This window comes from Ipomoea nil, unplaced genomic scaffold, assembly GCF_001879475.1.
Source record: "Ipomoea nil cultivar Tokyo-kokei standard unplaced genomic scaffold, Asagao_1.1 scaffold2742, whole genome shotgun sequence".
NCBI classification, from domain to species: Eukaryota; Viridiplantae; Streptophyta; class Magnoliopsida; order Solanales; family Convolvulaceae; genus Ipomoea; species Ipomoea nil.
Genome location: NW_017619170.1, coordinates 480,351 through 503,991, shown reverse-complemented (window position 1 = coordinate 503,991; position 23,641 = coordinate 480,351). Strand labels below are relative to the sequence as shown.

The window sequence follows — 23,641 nt, the reverse complement described above, 5'->3', positions numbered from 1 at the left end:
AATTGTTAATAGTCATTTCCTATTTCAATTGGCATAAATTTTGTGTCATTTTTATTCTCAGTCAATTATATTTTTTTTAATACATATTAATTAATTAATTATTAATAACAATTTTTTTTATATTTCCAGTAACTTTACATTTTATAAAATATATAACCGAGATTAATATTTCTTTCCATCTCGGCTAAACGTTGAGATGCAAACTTCATTTTACATTTGTATTAATACATTTTATATCAGTAATTTTTATATTTTTAGTAACTTATTAATATTCAAGTATTAATATTCATTACATGTGAATTATAAAGTTGTAATATGATTTTTTAACAGTCGGTGAAAGAAGGGAATAAGAGAGTCACATACAAGGGTAAAGAAGGATGCAATGTAAAATGAAGACTTATAATTTATTTAGTTATCAACTTATTGTATTCATAGGTGAGACATATGAGAATTATAAATTAAATCAAAAAAAATATGAGAATTATAAATTTGTAAGATTTTTCAAAAGAAAAGTGTATTTATTTATTTAAGGTATTACCTAATCAATTCATTATATTGATATTCCTAATCAATTCATTATATTGATATTCCTAATCAATTTATCATATTAATATTCCTAATTAACTTTTACCTAATAGGCTAATACAAATATTTAATTAATTGACTACAAAAGTTTGGGCGGAAAAATAAAATAGGAGAATTTTACTTTTATATACTGCGTATATAAATAGATATAGATTATTATTATTATTATTATTATTATTATAATTATAATTATTATTATTATTATTATTATTATTATTATTATTATTATTAATTTTAATCGTAGAAATAGGAAAGTAGGAAAGAATATATTGTATTAGGAATTGTATTACCATATTTTACAATATTACGCAAACCTTAATAGTGTAGGAGTCTTTTGATCGGAAAGTTAAAATGGAGAATTTTGTTTGTATATATAGTATAGATTACAGATTGTTATAATAAGCTTATTATTTTTAAATTTGGGCGATTAATTATTAATATCCAATTTGGTTTTATTATTTTTGTACAATCTTATAAATTCTTGATACTACCGATTCTTTTACATTTTCCCTTTTAAAGGAAAATAACCATATCTATATCTATATCTATCTATATCTATATATATATATATATATATATATATATATATATATATATATATATATAAGTAAAATCCTCCTAACAAATTTTCCCCCCAAAACTTTTGTAGTAAAACTTATTTGGTAAGTAAATGTCAAATGGAAATTAAATTAAATAATAATAATAATAATAATAATAATAATAATAATAATAATTTTATTACCTTAAATAAATAAATTATTATACTTTTCTTTTGAATTAGTATTTTCTACCTATAAATACAAGGGCTTCTTCAATCAAAGAATCTCAGAATCATCTCTCTGCTTTCTTTTTGTATGAATTTTTTACATTTTTCTAACTATATTCTCACGTACTTCAATATGTTTTGCAGTTTATATCGTCTGGTATGAGTTTGAAGATATTTAAGGAGGCTCTGCTTCAACAAAAGGAAATTGATGAGGAAAAGCATTTGTAACAGAACCATATTGGTTTAGTTTTTATGGAAGATTGTAGAGATGCGATCGAGGATGATAAAGACGGTAATTTTGATGATTTTGTAAGATTTTCTGAAACTTAGAGTTAGTATGTTATTTTCGAGATTTGTACATGCCATTCAAGTTTCTATGTTTTTTTTAACAAGCATAGTTCATTTTACAGCATTTTTTATAATTAATATATATATATATATATATATATATATATATATATATATATATATATATTCGTACTATAATATAATATAATAATAATAATGCTATTAACTTAAATAAATAACTAAATTATTATTATTTCCTTTTAAATTAGTATTTTCTACCTTAAATAAATAAATTATTTTGCCTAATTTATATTATATTCTTTAAGCTACAATTTTGACATGATATCTTCATAGCCCATTTCATTATATTAAGCCTTGGTACACAAGTCCAAATCAAATATATGTATGTATACGCATAACAATAATCCTAATCTATAAATTTTTCCCTCAAAACTTAGAGACATTTATGTAATATCATCCATTATTTATATATAGATATTATTATATGCCATTATATTCAAATCAAATTATAGTAATTTTATATTCATCTCCATTTATATTAGATATATTCCTATTTCCGTGTATTATAGGACTTCAATATATTAGGCATAATCCGACTCAAATCAAATCAAATTATAGTAATTTTATATTCATCTCCATTTACATCCTAATAGTATTCCACTATTCCTATTTTCGTGTATTATAGGACTTCAATATATCAGGCATAATTAGACATGCCTAATAACATTTACCGTGCAGAATATATTATTATATTAGTTTAATTTAATTATGGTGAATATTTAATTTTAATTATGACCATTAACATTCAATATATTAGGCATAATTAGACATGCCTAATTTTAATTGTGGGGATAACAACTCAAAAGAGTGCGAATCGTAAATATATGTGTATTAATTTTTTTTCCATGTTTATATTCACTACCATTATATTTTTAAGATTCATATATATATATATATATATATATATATATATATATATATATATATATATATATATATTAATACTGTATTTTTTTCTTGAATAATTTTAAGCTTAGTTTGTTGATGTATCAATAACATTGTTCAATCTCTGTGAATAACGATTATTCCTTTGTTGTGTAGTACCATACAGAATTTACTATACAATCATGTAAATGAAAATTAAAAGTTTCATATTTAGTTCTTATTAATATACATGCAATTGCATATATTAAAAAAGTAGTATATAAATTTAATAAAGTATATTTTATTGGTAGTTTTATTTTTTAAAAAATGCAATATTTCGCAACTATTTCAAGTAAGCACTTTAGCAAGTTGTTTGTATATTATATTTATTAATTACTTTATTTTTTTTTTATTTTGTGAATATATTTCATGCATGAAAATTGAATTGTAGATGTATCATATCCAATTCTTTATCATAATATTCTTTTTTATTTTATTGTGATGAAGATTGTATTTATGAGTTTAGACATGGGATGGATTAACAACTATCATATTCTTTTTAATTTAATTGTGATGAAGATTATACAGATGAGTCGTGAGTTTAGACATTGGACAAATTAACATGGATGTTAGTAAAGGATGTGGCAACACCTAACTTGCACAATTAGTATATAGATTAATTAATCTTACTGTAATCAGAATTACTGATAAATGAGAATATAGATTTTCTTTTGTTGTTTACTAAGATGTTTGTAATAATTTGTTATTTTAAAACAGTGTATTAAAAGTTTATTATTTTAGCTAATTACCCATTTTAAATATCAAATCTTATTTAATTGATAGTATGTTTTTGGAAATTAATAAAATAATAGTATTTTTTTTTCAATTGTAATATCGCAATGTTTCCTATATAGTTATTACACAACAAAACTTTAAAATGAATAAAGGTTACATATCGTATTTACACATGAAACTTATTTACAATAATAGTTGTTAGTATCATAAAATCACTTCAACATAGAAATATTAAAAAAATTTGTTATTAATAATTAACTAATTAATATGTATTTAAAAGAATCATTGACTGAGAATAAAAATGGCATGAAAAGTAGATCAATTTGAAAAGGAAATGATAATTAATACTTGATTAAAAATGACACAGAATATATTACTGGAAATAAAAATATATATATATATAAATATGTTATTAATAATTAACTAATTAATATGTATTAAAAAATCATTGACTGAGAATAAAAATGGCATGCAAATTAGACCAATTGAAAAAGAAAATGATAATTAATATTTGATTAAAAATGACATAAAATATATAAATTTTAAATATATATCGACAATTATATTAATAATTATAGTATAAATTAATTGATATGTACCAAGACTATGTGGTCTAATAGTATCTGGGTTGGACTTCCATTTGGAAGGTTGTAAGTTTGAGCCTTAATGGAGGTGTTATTGGTTCTTTGTGTTTCAATAAGTTGAGAAAGTATAAAATAATTGACTGATATTAAAAATGACACGAAATATACAAATTATGATATATTTTTAAAAAAAGATTTCCAAATTAACAATGTCGAAAATGAAACGGAAATAAAAAAAATTATATTAATAATTATCTAATTAATATGTATTAAAAAAGAATTATTGATTGGTAATAAAAATGACATGAAAATTAGGCCAATTGGAAAAGGAAATGATAATTAATACTTGATTAAAATGGATTACAATATATTACTGGAAATAAAGAAATATGTTATTAATAAATAACTAATTAATATGCAATAAAAAAGAATCATTGATTGAAAATAAAAATGGAATGAAAATTACTCCAATTAGAAAAGAAAATAATAATTAATATTTGATTGAAAATGACATGAAATATATAAATCCAAAATATATATCGACAATTGTATTAATGTTTATAGTATAAACTAATTGATATGTATTAAAACAATATTTGACTAAGAATAGAAATGACATGAAAATTAGCACAATTGAAAAATGTAATGATTATTAATACTTAATTAAAAATTAAAAATAATTTCAAATTAACTCAAATGAAAAAGAAAAATGGCTAGACAGCCCAAACAATAGTATAGGTAAATTGAAAAAATAATTGACTGTGATTAAAAATGCCACAAAATACATAAATTATGGTATAATATATATTTAAGAAAAAAAATGATCCCCATATTAACTATGTAGGAAAGGAAACGGATTAACTATTGTATATGTAAATTGGAAAAAAGTATCTGTTATTAATAATTTACTGGAAATAAAAAACATTATATTAATAATTATCTAATATAATTAATATATATTAAAAAGAATTATTCGTTGGTAATAAAAATGACATGAAAATTAGGCTAATTAAAAAATAAAATGATAATTAATACTTGATTAAAATAGATCAGAATATATTACTGAAAATAAAGAAATGTGTTATTAATAAATAACTACTTAATATGTAATAAAAAAGAATCATTGATTGAAAATAAAAATGGAATGAAAATTAGTCCAATTACAAAAGGAAATAATAATTAATATTTGATTGGAAATGTCATGCAATATATAAAGGGAAAATGGCACTTTTTCCCATTGAGTTATATACTTATAGCACTTTTCCCCCCTAAATTATTTAAGTGGCTCTTTTCCCCCCTAAAATGTTAAATGGACATATTTACCCTTAAAATAAATATTTTATTTATTTTTCTTCTCCAACAAATTATTACTATAATTTGGTTCAAACCAAACAGATACTATAGCAACCAAATCAAAATATTCCAATTACAATTTAGAATCAAAACGCGATATTTAGAGTTTATTAAAATCGCAAACCGGAATGGTCGGTTCATGTTCCGAACTGAAAAAATAAAATACATTTATTGTTGAATTAAGACTATTTTAAAATAAAAAATAAAATAAAATTTTAAAATAAAGACGGTTCAAAATCGCGAACCGGATCCAGAACCACCGGTAAACGGTTCATGATCCAGTTTTTTTGGTTCATAAATTTAATAAATTGAAATTCAAATATTGGGTTCTAGATCTGAATCATAACCGAAAAGTTTTAATTCGATTGCTATAGTGTCCGGTTTAGTTCGAACCGAACCGTGGTCATTGCTACATATACACAATAATTTGTTGGAGAAGTAAAATAAATAAAGTGTTTACTTTAAGGGTAGAAATGTCAATTTAATATATCAGGGGGAAAAACCACCACTTTTAAAATAATTGAGAGGACTAATGTGCTTACATAAATAATTGAGGGGGAAAAAATGCTATAAGTATATAACTTAGGGAGAAAATGTGTCATTTTCCCATATATAAATTATAAATATATATCGGTAATTTTATTAATATTTATAGTATAAACTAATTGATATGTATAAAAATAATATTTGACTAAGAATAGAAATGACATGGAAATTACCACAATTGAAAAATGTATTTGTTAATTAGAAAAATAATTCACTGATATTAAAAATGACACAGTATACATAAATTATGGTATAATATTTTTTAAGAAAAAAAATAATCCCCATATTAACTATGTAGGAAAGGAAACGGATTAACTATTGTATATGTAAATTGAAAAAGGTATCTGTTATTAATAATTTACTAGAAATATATAAAAAAATCTGTTATAAATAATTAACTAATTAATATGTATAAAAAAATTTTTTGAATGAGAAAAAATGGCATGGTTGGAAAAGGAAATGATATATATATATATATATATATATATATATATATATATATATATATATATATATATATATATATAAAACGGGAAATGATAATTAATACTTGATTAAAAATGATACAGAATATATTACTGGAAATATATAAAATATTTTATTAATAATTAACTAATTATTATATATTAGAAAAGTATCATTGATTGAAAATAAAAATGGAATGAAAGTTAGGCTAATTGAAAAAATAAATGATAATTAATACTTGATTGAAAATGGCACGAAATAATTAAAGAGAGAGCTCATCTATATAAAAGGAACAATGATCCTCTTATAAACATAATTGCTGCCAATCATTGTATGCAAGTATTGAGAAGTCAAAAGGTTCTTATTTAAGAAGGTTTAACTTTGTCTTCTTATTTTAGTTTTTATTTATTTATTTATTATTAGTGGGGGTTGTGGAAAATTAACCCAAAATGTATGTGTTGTATTAATTTTTAGCAGTTTGGAGTAAATTACTGAGTTATTATATAATATATTTTGGTGTTTCGATTAAAGGTAAAATGTTAAAATGACTAAATTTATTAAAATTTTGGCGAATTGATCAATAATCAAATAATAATAATAATAATAATAATAATAATAATCATCATATCATCATCATCATCATCATCATCATCATCATCATCATCATCATCATCATCATCATCATCATCATCATCATCATCATCATCATCATCATCATCATCATCATCATCATCATCATCATCATCATCATCATCATCATCATCATCATCATCATCATCATCATCATCATCATCATCATCATCATCATCATCATCATCATCATCATCATCATCATCATCATCATCATCATCATCATCATCATCATCATCATCATCATCATCATCATCATCATCATCATCATCATCATCATCACCCAAACAAAACAATATACAAAATAAAATTACAATTAATAAGAAGAAGACAAAAGGGAGCCACGGACTCCCTTTGTAAATGATGTTGGATCATTTTGATTCACATTGAAAATGTTTGGAAAGAGCTGGTGGGCTCTTGAGCTCCTCTATATAATAGGAGCAATGCTCCTCTTACAAATATAATTGTTTGACCATCAATATGGGCAAGTATTGAGAAGTCCAAAGGCTCCTATTTTATTTTTGAGTACTACTGACCCGACAAATTATGTTGTGAAACTGTGTCTACCTTGCATGGTAGATACGGTTCCAAAATTGTTCATAATTATGAATATATAGTTCTATAATTATGAACATAGTGTTGTGAACATAATTATGAACATATAGTTATGTAATTATGAATATAGAGATTCAATAATTGTGAATATGAAGTTCAAAAATTATGAATATATAGCTTTATAATTATTAACATATAATTCAGTAATTATGAACATATAGTTTTGTAATTGTGAATATAGAGTTCAATAATTATAAATATGAGGTTCAAAGATTATGAATATATAGCTTTATAATTATGAACATATGTTCAGTAATTATTAACATAGAATTGTGTCTACCTTGCAAGGTGGACACAGTTCCACAGCATGACTATTCGATTGACCCTGTTACATATAATATCTGTTCATATAAACTTTCTCAACCTATTGAGCTCAACGAGTCAAAAGGCTCTTATTTAATGAAACTTATCTTAGTGGTTTGTTATTTTAGTTTTTTTTTTTTAAATTGTTTTAATTTATTAGGGGGTTTGGGAAAGATTAACCCAAAATGTATATGTATTGTTTTAGTTTTTAAGAGGTTGAAGCAAATTGGTAAGTTATTAAATAATATTTTTGGTGATAGAAAGTGATCTTAATCCTCTAAAAAAGTGAAAAGGTTCTGTTATGTGTGTTTTTCTGTAGAGTGTTCAAGAAGACTTCCGGCGGGCACAAGATCCCTATTTCTAGGCTGACCAAGGGGGTGAGTCTGTCGGCGTTAATGGAAGTATCTCAGACAACGACAACTTCCGGCGAGGCGATGCCAAACGTGACATGCTTCTCCGACTCCAAGGAGGACAAAAACCCATCGCCCTCCATTTCTCTTCCCCTCACCTTCATAAAAAAAAAAACTCAAATTTCTCCGGCGTCTTCGCCGGCCCAGTCTGGAGTTTCAACACTACTCTGAACTGGACAAGGGATTTTTGAGAGGTGATAAGCATCTCCGAAAGACTATAGGCAGGAGAAAACCATCCCACTCTCAGGTACATCAACAACCACAACAAGTTCAGAGAGCTACAGTTGAGCCATGCATTGAAGTTGGGATGCTTGGGCTAGTAAAAGAGGTGGATGCTTGGGCTAGGGTGAGGCAGTTTTCAGAGATGGATGCACTCACTTCTCACGGGATAAAGCTTCGCTTGAAATTTCCCAAACACAAGGATTCAGGACAATGATTAATGCTAACCTTTCTGAACTTAAGGAATGAGATTAGTGATGTTGGGTATGCAGATGTAATGTCTGGTTTTTGACTTTTTGTGATGGCTCTGGCACCGGATTTTCTGACCCTGATGTTGATATCTTGGGGGATATCATCTCTATTTGCAGTCGTGTCCTTCATTTTTTGGATCTTATCTTTACTCAAGCATGTTTATGAGCTTTACTTTCCTCATTTGAATTTCCTACCTCTCTGCAATAGTTAACTCGGTGTTGCGGTTATTGCTGCTACTTTCGACTTCGGTTTGTCCCTCGCTGGCGGTTTCGAACATTGGATGAGTCGCCGGCGATACTTTGGCTCGAGAATTAGCACATTTGGCTGATTTAGCGCTGATTTTTATTCCTTTACAGACATTAACTACCTCCTTAAGGAGCCCTTGTGCTGCCTTCAAATACTAAGAACTCAAACTCTGCCTTGGTGGAATGATTTTGATAGTTAAGGGTTTAATTCGTCCAAATTAAAAGACGATGACTAAATTTGAAAAATCACTATAGTTATAGGACCAATGCTGTAATTAACTCTTTTGTTATACATCATATTTTGTTAATTAAGATAAGCTTTAAACGTAAACAGAGTTTTGCCCGGAAGGTAAATTAAGTATTTATGGAGGAAGACTTATCTATTTGGGGACCTCCAATTTTAGATACTACTATACTTATCAAAATACGGCTCACTACATATCACAAACACCTAGTATGTGTTTAGAATAGTACATTTCCCTATCTATGTTAAACTTTTAAGTATTAGTATGCAGACATTTTCCTTTTTATTATATCACCAACGTAGCGTATCGCTAAGGACTATCAAATATCTAGAAGCCCATAATAAGGGATCGAAAGATACGTTGACTGCATATTCTGTTATAAGATCATTTCTCGACATTAGGGGGGGATTTGAGCCCAAATTTTATAGAATGCCGAGAAAATTTCAAGAAATGAAAAGATCTCCAAACCAATGTACTAGTTTTACTAAATCAAGAGTTCAGAAATTGAACAAATAATCTGTTAGAAATGTCAAAGAGTGACTAAGTCTATATAAATTTTATGAATTGAAATCCCCAACTAAGATTGATAAGGTGTATTCACCCGTGTGTTGTAGTATGTATATAATACATATGTAATTTGTAGAGAGAAGATGGAGAATATGGCTCAAAATGACTCTTTTATTCATTGATGTTCTTCAATTCTAGAGGGAGTAGAGAGGGACTCTAAATGCAGAGGGAGAGTAGTAGACTAGAGAGAGAAGAGTCCAGGAGAGGGAAGGGAGGAACCCCTAAAATGAAGGGCTAAGGCCCTTTATATAGGCCCAAGTGTGGAGGGTTTGACTTTGACCCGTTGACTTTGACCATGACCCGAACCGTTTAACCCCGACTCGATTACAAAACGGGAGCACGGACGTATAGGGAGGTCAAAGACGGGGAATATTCCCGATCAAAGACGAAATATATCTATCATTTTTTATATGTCGGAAGCATAGGAAATCTATTAGTATAAAAATAAGAATTTGTGAAAACTAGATCTACTATTGAAATTTCGTCACTCCTGAAATTTAAAGATTTTCATCCTGAAGACGTTCGCCTAGAAGGTGAAACCCCCTGTAAAATTATTGGTACACCGAATAATCAAAATATTGTATAAGGAGAACAACCGAATTCAAATGCTTTTGGGAAATAACATATATTTTGTTGATATAAAAATTACCACGAGTATGAAAGATATTTATAATAAAACTATTACAGTTGTCGACAACATATTTGCCTCTATAATTGCTCACATTATTTAAATTTGGATCTAGAAGCTAAAACAGTAGTATAGCGCCCAAAGCGTGCTAACTATTTTTGATAGAAAAGACCAATTAATGCATACAATTCAACTTGCTAAAAGAAATATCTACACCCGAAGATGTTATGAAAATGCAGGTGATGAAATATAAAGCGAGTTGAGAAGTTAAAGGGTATACGCAGAGACCCAATATTGATCATAATAGAAGGATATCCTTCTATGACATTGTGTTCCATTATTTAAAAAAAAACTAGCAGTAAATAATATATTTAGATATGTAGTTAATAGACACAGTCATCACATAATTATATGGGTCACGGGTCACTTATATATATATATATATATATATATATATATATATATATATATATGTGTGTGTGTGTGTGTGTGTGTGTGTGTGTGTGTGTGTTTTTTTTTTTTTTTTAAAGAATCCCTGATGAATTTAAAGTTTTCAAAATGCGATAGGCAAAAATTGCAACATGAATAGTGTAAAATTACTATGATCCTCTTATGACTTCACCATAATAATCAATGATTGGCTAAGTGTTTTTTTCTAAAGAAGAAAGTATAGATAACAAAAATGTATTATCAATGTTTCATATTATTAGGACATGTATGAAACATTATATTATATGCACATGCCTAGAGGTGGTAAGGGTGATTAGGAAACTCAAGTATTGTCTCAACCCATAAATCAAATTCTATACACCAATAAGCTTACATGAAAATGTCCTGAATATCTTATATATTTTTCGCTCTTTTAGCATATTAATTGATGTCTAATATCTTGAAGTAGATACATTCATTTAAACCTTAAAGGATAATTTAAGAGTAAAAGACATTTTTGGTCCTAAACTTATAGTGGCTTGGACAATTTTAGTCCTTTACAAAAAAAATTTGCCATTTTATGGACAGAGTTATTGTGGCGAGGACATTTTTGGTCCTCCGTCTATATTTCTGTTAGATAACCGTATGAGAGAGGGGCAATTAAGTCAATTTAGGCTATCTCTTTCTTGTGAGATGGACGATTTTGGTCCCACAACCATGCCTTTACTCTGACCCTCATTTATTTGTAGTTTTGCACTACGAAATGCTTTGCCCACAACCATGCCTTTATTGCAACTTGGACTCTCTGACTCCTTCGAATTATGACCGAGAAGAAAACAAAACACACATAGATATAATAGATAGAAGGAGATAGCCTAAATTGACGTAATTACCCCTCTCTCAGACGGTTATCTAACAAAAATATAGACGGAGGACCAAAAATGTCCTCGCCACAATAACTCTGTCCATAAAATGGCAAATTTTTTTATAAAGGACTAAAATTGTCCAAGCCACTATAAGTCTAGGACCAAAAATGTCTTTTACTCATAATTTAAGGACCAAAAGTCCATGCTTCAAAAACGTCATTCTGAACACCATTTTTGGAACCAAAGCTCCTTAATCACATAAGACCTTATACTATATTTGCGATAAGTTTTCTTGCAATATTTGGTGGTTTCCATAATGCAATATCCTTTAAGGTATAAAATACGTTAGCATATTTTATGCAATATGACATTTGTAAGCTATTTTAAGTGTTTGCATTTTGGTTGATCCCCATTTTGGCATTGGCCGCGTTGGGGAAGGCCGTAATCGGCCTCCTCCGCAGCCGGCCAGCTAGGCGATTTAGGTGACGCCTAGACCGCCTAGTCGGCCACCCTGTCTCAACCATTTTTTTTTTTGTTTAGCAAAACCCAGAACTCAGAAGCCCGGCGAAGCGCCTCCGCCACCCCACGCGACCCTGCCCCTTCACCAGTCGTCGCCTTTGTTCGTCAATCGCCGACCACGCCTCTACCTCCGAAGCATCACCTACGCAACCAAGTTGTTGGGTCTGAGTGTTGAGAGTGTTAGAGGCGACTCCGGCCACCTCTGAAGCGTCGACCAAGTGGTTGAGAGAATTAGAGGCGACTCACCACCTCCGAAGCGTCGACATAGTTTGAGTGCTGAGATAATTAAAGAGATGAATAGAGCTTGAGTGTTGAAGTCTGCGACTTTGAGTGCTGAGAGAATTAGAGAGATGAAAAGAGGTTGAGTGTTGAGAGAGATAAAGAATAGAGATTGAGTGTTGAGAGAGATAAATTACAGAGGTTGAGTGTTGAGAGAGATAAGTGGGAACAGCAGTGGACTGGCTGTACAGCAGTCTCAAGGCATTTGGGATTCAGCAGTTTTAGGGCATCCTCTTTTATTGAAAATTTTGAAGGGATTTTGTTGAAATGATTAGGAAAGAGAAAATGGAAGAAAAGGAAAAAAGAAAAGAAAAAAATAAAACAAAACAAAACAAAAAAAAATTAAATTACCCGCCCAGGTGCACGCGCCCGCCTGGGCGCGAGACTCTCTACTTTGTTGGGGGACCCACCAAACCTGTCAAAATCTCCATTTTGCAGGAAGAAAGTCTCCATAAAATGTTGTGTTCCCATTTGTAAAAATTTAACCCAATCACATTTTATTGTTCCAAAATTTGGCAAAGAACCCTTTTTAAGGATGCCCTAAGGCAATTGGGATTTGGGAACATCATTACCGTCTGTCCGCCTCTACTCTACACTTCTTCACGCACCGTCTCACTACAAAAATTTAAAAAAAATAAAAAAAGCAAATAAATCGAGTGCCTAAGTGCCTAACGTCTTTCTCAACATTGATTGTGGTATTGACATTCTATAAAAGTATATATTAATTACACTACACTTATTTTACCTATAAACCAAATACGTTATGAATGTACCTACCTTGCCAGATATATGAAAACCTAATTATGTTATTATATTGTATATTTTAATATTTTTTTATTTTTAAACTTTTTTTAATTAAATTCATGATAATATAGTTTATTCTGTGCATCTCACGAGAAAAATATTAATTATGTAATAAAGGATTAAAATTGGGTTATTAAACATTACATTTATTTCTATTAAAACCAGAGTGCCAGTTAAAAAGACAACAACGAATATCAATATCAAAGTAAAGGAAAATTGTAATTTAATCCTTCCATAATATGTCAATTATCAATGTCACTCTTAAATTATTAATAGTGTAAATGTTATCCCTCAATTTTCAAAACGAACATATATTACCCCTCACATAGTTTAAATATTGTCCCTAAATTTTCCTGCCGCATAATACAAGTGGGGCAATTTATGTACTATTTTGAAAATTGAATATGCAACATTTACATCACTAATAATTCAAAAGTGACATTAATAATTGAAATATTATGGAGAGACATATTTACAGCAGAGGGACACTAATAATTCTTTTTTTTTTTTTTTGGAATAAGGTTCAAATTGGCCACTGAACGTAACCTGAAAATGCAATTAGGCAATTGAACGAAAAAAAAGTGCAATTAGGCCATTGAACACTAAAAAAATGTGCAATTAGGCCACTGAACTCTCCAAACGTATGCAATTTTACCGGATAGCAGGTTACCATCAATTTTAGCAGGTTACCTGCTTACGTGGCAGCTGAGTTGGCATTTTTAATAATTTTTAATAATTAATTTTAATAATAAATTTTATAAAAAATTGAAAAAATTAAATAAAAAATAAAATAAAGTCGTTTTTATTTTTTTAAAATTTTTTTTAATAAAAAGTTATTATTAAAATTTATTAAAAATTAATTAAAATTTATTAAAAATGCCAACTCAGCTGCCACGTAAGCAGATAGCCTGCTAAAATTGAGAGTAACCTGCTATCAGGTGAAATTGCACATTTTTGGAGTGTTCAGTGGCCTAATTGCACTTTTTTTTCGTTCAGTGGCTTAATTGCACTTTCAGGTTACGTTCAGTGGCCAATTTGAACCTTATTCCTTTTTTTTTTTTGAATACTATTGACTCTATGACAATGTAATATCTGTTCATACATATTTTCTCAACCTACTGAAGAACAAAGAGTCAATGCCCTACAGTGCGGTTTGAAGTTGAGACCTCTCATTTGAAGGACACTAATAATTCAAGAGTAATTATTAGGATTTCTCTAGATCATTCAGCAGAGGACAATGTAGTCTGGGGAAGCTAGGAAGTCCAAATAGGTATTCTTTGAAGAACATAAGGGACTTCATACATGGGATGGTACCTATTTGGAACTAATCTAACATATTTTCAAACTGCGAAATTGAAAACTTTAACCACATAATTTTAGTCACAAGTTCAGAATATGATTTGTGCTTTTCTAGAAGCTCGAGTGAATATTACTAACTCTTTCAAAATATTAGAGACCTCTGATGCCTCTACTTTCTTGTCCACAAAACTAACCCTTTCTAAGGCTGGGCAGAAAGCAAGTATTAGCTTTACAAAAAGCATTTCAGCTCTTGACCCCTGGAAATTTTTCATCTTCAAAGCCCGCAAACTGTTAATCTCCTTGCTCATGCAGCTATGTTCTTGCAAATACTGTAAAACGAGGTTGTTGTCAGCAGTCACCGTCGGAACCTATACATACAACAAAACAGAAATAAGTTCAAACCACAACAGTGAGAGTAGGGTAGAAATAAATAAATGTAAGTAGACCATAAGTTTCTCACGTCCATCATAATTTGAAGGCTATGCACCCTAGGAGAGCTGTGAAGCAAGCAAAGGGTGTTGGAGACTTGTACCAGATCGGTAAAGTTAATTTGAAATAGTGTAAGATCCCTCAAATAGTTGATTTTAACTGGAAGTGCACTCGTAATAGAGTCTGCAGCCAAAAGCTTACCAGCACAGAGAAAAATGATAATGCAACCTAAACACATTGTTCGGGAAATAAGAATCGAAAATCTTAAAAAGATTGTACCTTGAGATGGTATCCATCCACAAAAAGGTTTGAAATTAGAGGCCAGTGTTCAAACAAGCTTGCTAAATTTATCCTTTCACCAGTGCCAAAAGATTTAACTTCCACTGGCAATACAAGACATGCATATACAATACTTTTGCAGTTCATAAAACAACTCAGTTTAATCCCGTGATTCTTGTAAAGTACCAAGGCGCGAAGTGATGGTAAACAGCCATCAAAGTCCAAGTGATCCATACCACTGCACTTTTCTAAGATCAAACGTTCAAGCTTTGATGCAGCAAAGACAGAAGCAGAAACCTCTGGCTTGAAAGCAACTTTAGTCAAAATAAGCACCTTAAGATTTTGAAAGCTTCTTATAGTACCACATGGTTGTTTGAAGATACAGTTAGACAGATTCAGATACGTAAGTTGTTGACACAAGAATACATAAGAGGGAAGTGCATAGAGATCACGACTGGAATTCTTCAGAGTGAGTTCCCTCAATCCATTTCTTGACAAATATAGTATCCATGGATCAATGTTTGGGTACTGTGACATGTGTACATCTGAAAGGTTGACACGAAAAGTTAGAATGGGCCCAATATGCTGTAAGAGAATTCGATTGCCTATTCCAACAAAATCATTTTTGGTGACAGTGACTATATTCTTGGGATCAAGTACAAGATTCGGGTGACCAGCCCATATGTATCTCCATTTTCTAGACAAAACACTTGTTCTTGCTGCATCTCGAACAGGCAAGTGATCTAGGATGCAATGTAAAACATCCGTTGGAAGTCAATAAATCTATCAATCATGGCCCTCCGTTTGCTATTTCCTGAGATTTCCATTTCTAATAAAAGGAGAAACCAGCATTAGAAATTAGAAAATCCAATTGTAAAAGAATAATTTACAATCCCTATCTCTTGTGCCTTAATCCTTGTATAATACTTAACCTTGAAAAGTTAACCATTTGATAATATAATAATAATAATAATAATACTATCGTATCCAATGAATACTACTACATCAAAACCCAAACTATTCACCTCAAACTCTCAAAGTAAATATATACAAAATGGAAAAAGAACAAGACAGAGTGAATTGAACTATATCACTAGCTTCTCCCTTCTACATGGTGAAAAATAAACCAATAGAAACTGGTTAGGGCGAACCTATCAGTCTCAGAGTTAGAGTTTTTCTAAACAAAGGGCTTTAACGTCTGGAAGATCAAATTGAAGCTGAAGTAAACAAAAAAACTGAAAATTTTTACTAACAGCAAAGAAAATAAACACAAGAATAGCTTGTATTGAAGTATTAATGCTACTAAATACGAATAATGCTGGACCTGAACGGAGACGGAGACGGTCGGATCTTCGACGGAGCATAGCTTGGTAAGCCTAATAATGTCTTCCAAGACTCCACGTCGTGTCGTGGGTAAAAATCAATTTTACGCTTTTAACTACATTTTGTTGATCATGTGGTCTTTGGGTAAAATTTAATTTTGTACTCCGTGACACTTGCTGGTTTTAACGTCTAATTGACACTTTTACCCCTGGTTTTAACGTCTAATTAACACTAAATTAACATAAGGACTAATGGTGGAACGATTTTGATAGTCAAGGGTTTAATTCGTCCAAATTAAAAGACGATGACTAAATTTGGAAAATCATTATAGTCAGGGGACCATTGCTGGAATTAACTCTAAATTTTATATTAGAATTAAGAGGAAAGGGTAGGCTCTCGAATTTTAACTTAAAAGTTAATTAGGTCTCTAAACTTTTTGAAGGTGCAATTACACTCATCAACAATTCAATTTAGGTAAAACAAGCATTTGCGCCAGTCACTTTTCTTTTTGCTGGAAATTTCGCTGGTCGGTAGGCGGTCACTTTTTTTTTTTTTTTCTGCCGAAAGGTGGTGTGAACCCTAATGACCTGTGATAGCATGTCATTAACTTATTTTTGGGTTTCATTGCACCTAAATGAATTGTTGATGAGTGTAATTGCACTTTTAAAAAGTTTAGGGATCTAATTGACTTTTAAGCTAAAGTTCGAGGGCCTATTTGACTCTTTTTCCTAGAATTAATTATACCAGAAGTTTCAGGACAAGGCATTTTCAAATTTAGTCTCATATTATTATTTTTACCATTTAACATTTTAGATTATTATTTTATGGATAGTTTTAGTCCTTTTCATGGCTTTTCTTATTTTTAGTATGGACATTTTTGTCTTTTCATATTTTTCTTCTGTTATTTTATTTCAATCGGTTTAATTGATTTAGGACTTTACTAAAAATTGGTGAAAAATATGGTTACTAGAAATCAAATATTACCTAAAGTTTTAAACCAATTAAGCCGGTTGAAACCGGAACAATATATAAAAAATAAAATAAAATATACAAAGACAAAAATACCATTACTAAAAATAAGAAAATTTTTAAAAAAGATTAAAATTGTCCATAAAATAATAGTATTAGATGTCAAATGACAAAAGCGATAATCAGAACTAAATTTGAAATTATCACCAAAATAAAGGATCTCTAGTAGAATTAACTCTTTATATTATTATTATTATTATTTTGAAAACCTATATTATATTATTTTTCTTTGAGTATTCACTAATTTACCTTCTTTAAGTATGATTTTTGAGTATTTGTAATTTTGTATAGTTATTTATCGACTAAAATCACAAGATGAATTTCATGTATAGAGCATAGTGTACTCTCCAATAATGAATCTGAGGAGTGGAAGCTCAAGAATTAATTAGGTTTAGAGGATGTTGGAGCCCATGGGCAATGATTGGGAGGCCTATGTAAGAAGGGAAGAGAGTTAAATGTGCAAATTGAGCTAAGGAACGAAGTTAAGGGGATGAGGGCATAAAGGCTGAAGAGATTGGGCATAGAGTAAAGAAGGGAGAAAAGTTTAGAGGCCAAAGCATGACAATGCATAAATTATATGGTCTGAAGGCACAGAGACTACAAAGGGTACAAAGGAATGGGTCAAAAATGAGAAGGGACATAAAATCTAAGGTCATAATATGCAAAGATACGGTAAGGAATGATGGACTGGTGGCAAGGCAACATGGTGCACCACCACTCCAAATAGCAGGTTGCGAGCCGCTTACTGCCAAGCATGGGAGAGTGATATGGGAGAGTGATCCTACCAGCGGTTACTAGCTTTTGTCAGCTATGAGAAGACCGTGGATGAGGTTGGGGACGACCGCGGGTGGCTAACTACTGCAAACCACCATTGTGGTTTTGGGCCCTAGGGTGTGTTAAAGGTATAGATGGTGGTGAATGAGGGTGTGGTATGGAATCGTCAAGGGTTGTCGTTCACTCTTTATTATTTTCAAACCCCAAAAATACTAATAAGGGGTTTGGGTTTACAAAAGCAATTTCATTATGATTGCAGTAGAATAGGAAATATTGTTCCATAAATCAAACAGGCGGTTAAAGTATTACACCAAGAAATATCACTTACTGCATTCTAGTGCAGTTGACTTTGGAGAAACTATTCAAACCAACCCTCAAAAAGCTGTGGTGTGAAAAGGCAAGACCAACACTTGATAAAATCATAAGATGTCTCAATAGCTCATTGAGACTATTTCAAATTGAGAAACCAAAAACATTAACCAGAGGTTCAGAACACAATTTGCACTTTCCTTAAAGCTCGAGGGAACAGCAACAGCTCTTTCAAAATATTTGAGAAATTCGACTGCAATACTCTATTGTCCACAAAAGTGATCCTTTGTAGTGATGAGCAGCATGAAAGTATAAGCTTTACAAAAAGCATTTCAGCTCTTGACCCCTGGAAATATTTGATCACCAATGACTGCAAACTGTTAATATCTTTGCTCATACCGCTATGTTCTTGCAAATACTGTACAGCAAGGTTGTCGCCAGCAGTCACTGCAGGGATCTATAACACAAAAATTGAAATAAGTTGAAAGAAAAACTGGAAGAAATAAATGGAAATGTTGGATCATTTTCCCACCTTTGCCCAAATTTGAGGGCTATGCACCCCAGGAGAGCTATGAAGCAAGCAAAGAATGCAAGATATTTGTTCCAGATCAGTAAAGTTAATTTCAAACAATGTAAGTTCCCTTAAGCTATTAACTTTAACTGGAAGAGCACTCATAACTGAACCTGCAGCCAAAAGCTTTGCACCATAGAGAAAAATTAAAACACAAACCTATATATATATATATATATATATATATATATATATATATATATATATCATTTGGGAAATAAACACAGATAATCTTAAAAGGAAATGCACCTTGAGATAGTGTCCATCCAAAGTAAGCTTTGAAATTTGAGTCCAGTGCTCAAAAAGGCTTGTTAAATTGATTCTTTCATTACGGTGAAGAGATTCAACTTCCATTGGCAATCCAAGATATGCAAAGGTTATACTTTTGCAGTGCATAAAACAACTCAGTTTAACCCCATGATTCTTGTTAAGTTCTAAGGAGGAAAGTGATTGTGAACAGCCATCAAACTTCAAGTGATCCATACCACTACAGTTTTCTAAGTTCAAATGTTCAAGCTTTGATGCAGCAAAGATAGAAGCAGAAACCTCTGGCTTGAAAGCAACTTGAGTCAAAAAAAGCACCTTAAGATTTGGAAAGCTTCTTATAGTACCACATGGTTGTTTGAAGATACAGTTAGCCATATACAGATACGTAAGTTCTTGACACAAGAATACATAAGAGGGAAGTGCATAGAGATCACTACTGGAATTCTCCAGTATGAGTTCCCTCAATCCATTTCTTGACATGTATAGTATCCATAGATCAATGTTTGGGTACTGTGACATGTGTACATCTGAAAGGTTGACATCAAAAGTTAGAATGGGCCCAATATGCTGTAAGAGAATTAGATTGCCTATTCCAAAAAAATCATTTTTGGTGACAGTGGCTATATCCCGGGGATCAAGTACAAGATTCGGGTGACCAGCCCATATGTATCTCCATTTTTTAGACAAAATACTTGTTCTTGCTGCATCTCAAGCAGGCAAGTGATCTAGGATGCAGTTTAAAGCATCCGTTGGCAAGTTAATAAATCTATCATCCATGGCCCTCCGTTTGCTATTTCCTGAGATTTCCATTTCTATTAAACAGAGAAACCAACATTAGAAAATCCAATTATAAAAGAATAATTTACAATATTTGTTTTAGTTTTCTTTTCATCACCCAAATCCCCTATCTCTTGTGCCTAAATCCTTCTATGATACTTAACCTTAACCATTTGATAATATAATAATAATACTGACAGTGACATTTTTTTATCTGCAAACTATCGTATCCAATGAATACTACTACATGAAAACCCAAACTATTCATCTCAAAGCAAATATATACAAAATGGAAAAAGAATAACACATAGTGAATTGAAGCAAATATATCAAATTGAAGCTGAAGTAAACCAAAAAAAAAAAAAAAATGAAAATAGAAACTGGTTAGGGCCAACCTCTCAGTCTCAGGGACAGAGTATTTCTAAACAAAGGGCTTTAAAGGAGATCAAATTGAAGCTGAAGTAAACAAAAAAACTGAAAATTTTTAGTAATAGCAAAGAAAATAAACACAAGAACAGCTTGTATTGAAGTATTAAATACGAATAATGCTGGAAACACCTGAACAGAGGCGGTGGGATCTTCGACGGAGCACAAGGCAAGTCCTTGGTAACCCTAATAATGTCTTCCAACACTCCACGTCGTGTCGTGGGTAAAAATCAATTTTACAACATCAGGATGAGGAGTAAACAAATACTCCGTATAACATTTACATAGGTAGACAGATGGCATAGCAGGAGATAGCATTGCCTTGTCAAGGTCGTGTGTTCCATCTCTACCAGCTACTGCAAGAACTTCTTGCAATTTTCATTTTCCCGCCCATTCAATATTGTATCGTTCTATGTACATAAATTACTGATCTGATTTAATTGCCTATTCACACGATACTCTATTAGAATGTAGTATATGTTCATAACTACTTTCTCAATCTACTGAAGCACAAAGAGTCTATTGAAACACAAAGAGTCAATAACACGCATAACATTCCATATGGAAGTCTCGGATTTAACATAGGTAATTACGTAATTAGTTAGCTAATTTATTGCTTTGAAACTTACGAGTATTAAAGATGGCCGGTGCACAATATTCAAACTACCTGGAAACTCGAAAAGGGAAAAATGAAATTGAATTTACAGTTTACATTTTACACTCTAGAACTAATATTTACAACTAATACATATGTTCTATTTTTGAAAAAAAGTAATTTGAAATTTGAAATAACATAAATAATAGGACTCTTCATTTCTCTAAGAGAACAATTCTGATAGCATTCCATCTCTATATATAGAGGTCGACGAGTTAGCTAATTTATTGCTTTGAAACTTACGAGTATTAAAGATGGCCGGTGCACAATATTCAAACTACCTGGGAACTCGAAAAGGGAAAAATGAAATTGAATTTACAGTTTACATTTTACACTCTAGAACTAATATTTACAACTAATACATATGTTCTATTTTTGAAAAAAAGTAATTTGAAATTTGAAATAACATAAATAATAGGACTCTTCATTTCTCTAAGAGAACAATTCTGATAGCATTCCATCTCTATATATAGAGGTCGACGAGATGAAGAAGTTCAATCTGACTTCTATACAATACATACGTAATACTCTGCCAAAATAAACAATGTCTTCTCAATATGTACTGGTCAAGGACATTAGTCTGCACACAAGCGAGCAATAAGAGGTGGCCAAATCATGAAGAGTAAAGAATGTATATTTCAAGGATGATGAGGTAAAAATAATTTAGAAAGCAATCTTTTTAATATTTTTCTATCATACGAATAGCAGATTTATATAAAAGAGCCATGTTTTTTTTTTTTTTTTTTTTTTTTTTTTTTTTTTTTTTTTTTTTTTATATATCATACGAATAATATTTTTCTATCATACGAATAACAGATTTATATAAAAGAGCCATGTTTCTATTTTTTTTATCATACGAATAATATTTTTCTATCATACGAATAGCAGATTTATACCATGTTTTTTTTTTTTTTTTATCATACGAATAATATTTTTCTATCATACGAATAGTAGATTTATCTAAAAGAGCTATGTTTTTGTTTGCAGTTATATAATCTGTACTATAATAGGTTACTTTGCTCTTTATCATGTGGTGCTACACCTATAAAACAACTGGACATAAGTCTGCCAAAATAAACAATGCCTTTCAATATGTACTGGTCAGGGACATTAGTGAGAGTGGTCGAAATCTGCTCGACATGGCACAAAATCATTGCTAGAAAGCCTATATTCGAATTTGATTGACTTCCTAATAGCTGATACAAAGTAAGTTGGATAATTATTTTATATTTCTGTTTGTTAATTTACATTCTATTTTGAAACACTTAAATTGTATTCACTATCTAATTTTTTCAAGAAGGGTCTAATTAAAGGTGATGAAGTCAATAGTCCAGTGACACAGACTCAGCAGAATCCTAAACTAAATGGGACTGAAAATTCAGACACTGTAAAAATATGCATTCTGGACCAATTCTCTTCATCTTTAAGACATATGCATTCTGGACCAGTTCTTTTCATCTAACAAACATAAGAAGTCCAAGAATGACACTGTGAAACGAAGCAAATTTGAAGTTTGTGTGTGTGTGGACAAAGTTTTAGAACTGTAATGTTGTTTTCCATGGATTTTGGATGTATTTAATTGGTATCACTATTACATTGCTATCAATTCTACTCATGCTTTCTATTTTGATATTGGCTTAAGTGTCAATTTAAAACTCATATTTCACATTAAAACTTCTATTACTCTAAATTTATATTGGTTACTTCTTTTACATGTGTTTATATTATTTTCTATGTTTTGATTTGTGTGTTGATATTAGTCTATTCCTATGTCATATTGCTTAGAATACCTGTGTTGCAGTTTGCTTATATGTTATTTCAGGTAATTCAAGCACGAAAAACAGGCATGGAGCATAAAAAATATTGAAGACACATTAGTAAAGTAGGTGCAAGGAATGAAGTAGGTGCAAGGAATGAAGACACCTGGGTAGCAATATGTAAATAAAGTATGTAATTTTATTGTGTAAAGTATGTAATTTTATTGTGTCTAAGTTTTAGTACCATAATAAATAAAGATCATTTGGTGGATTTATGATTGCAGATGATGGAGACAATTCATCATTAACAAATATTGCAACTGAACTCTCAGAATATGATAGTTCTAACATTTCTAGAAGATACTCGATTAGAGGTTTCTACAAAAAATAATACACTAAAGAAGGTAT

General features: G+C 30.3%; 1 protein-coding gene and 1 pseudogene across 1 annotated transcript in view; both read right to left on the bottom strand.

Moving 5' to 3' along the window:
• The window catches only part of LOC109156616 (F-box/FBD/LRR-repeat protein At1g13570-like), a 38,904-nt gene extending 22,155 nt beyond the window's left edge, over positions 1-16,749 (bottom strand). Inside the window, exons 1-4 of the mRNA XM_019304469.1 lie at positions 16,670-16,749; positions 15,346-15,890; positions 15,098-15,262; positions 14,703-15,005 (exon numbers count right to left, since the gene is read on the bottom strand). Coding sequence (XP_019160014.1) covers positions 14,727-15,005; positions 15,098-15,262; positions 15,346-15,890; positions 16,670-16,709 — 1,029 coding nt within the window. The 5' untranslated portion in view covers positions 16,710-16,749 and the 3' untranslated portion in view covers positions 14,703-14,726. The remainder of the gene's footprint in view (positions 1-14,702; positions 15,006-15,097; positions 15,263-15,345; positions 15,891-16,669) is intronic.
• Positions 16,750-18,957: 2,208 nt separating this feature from the next.
• LOC109156611 lies at positions 18,958-20,428 on the bottom strand (annotated as a pseudogene).
• Positions 20,429-23,641: the final 3,213 nt, after the last annotated feature.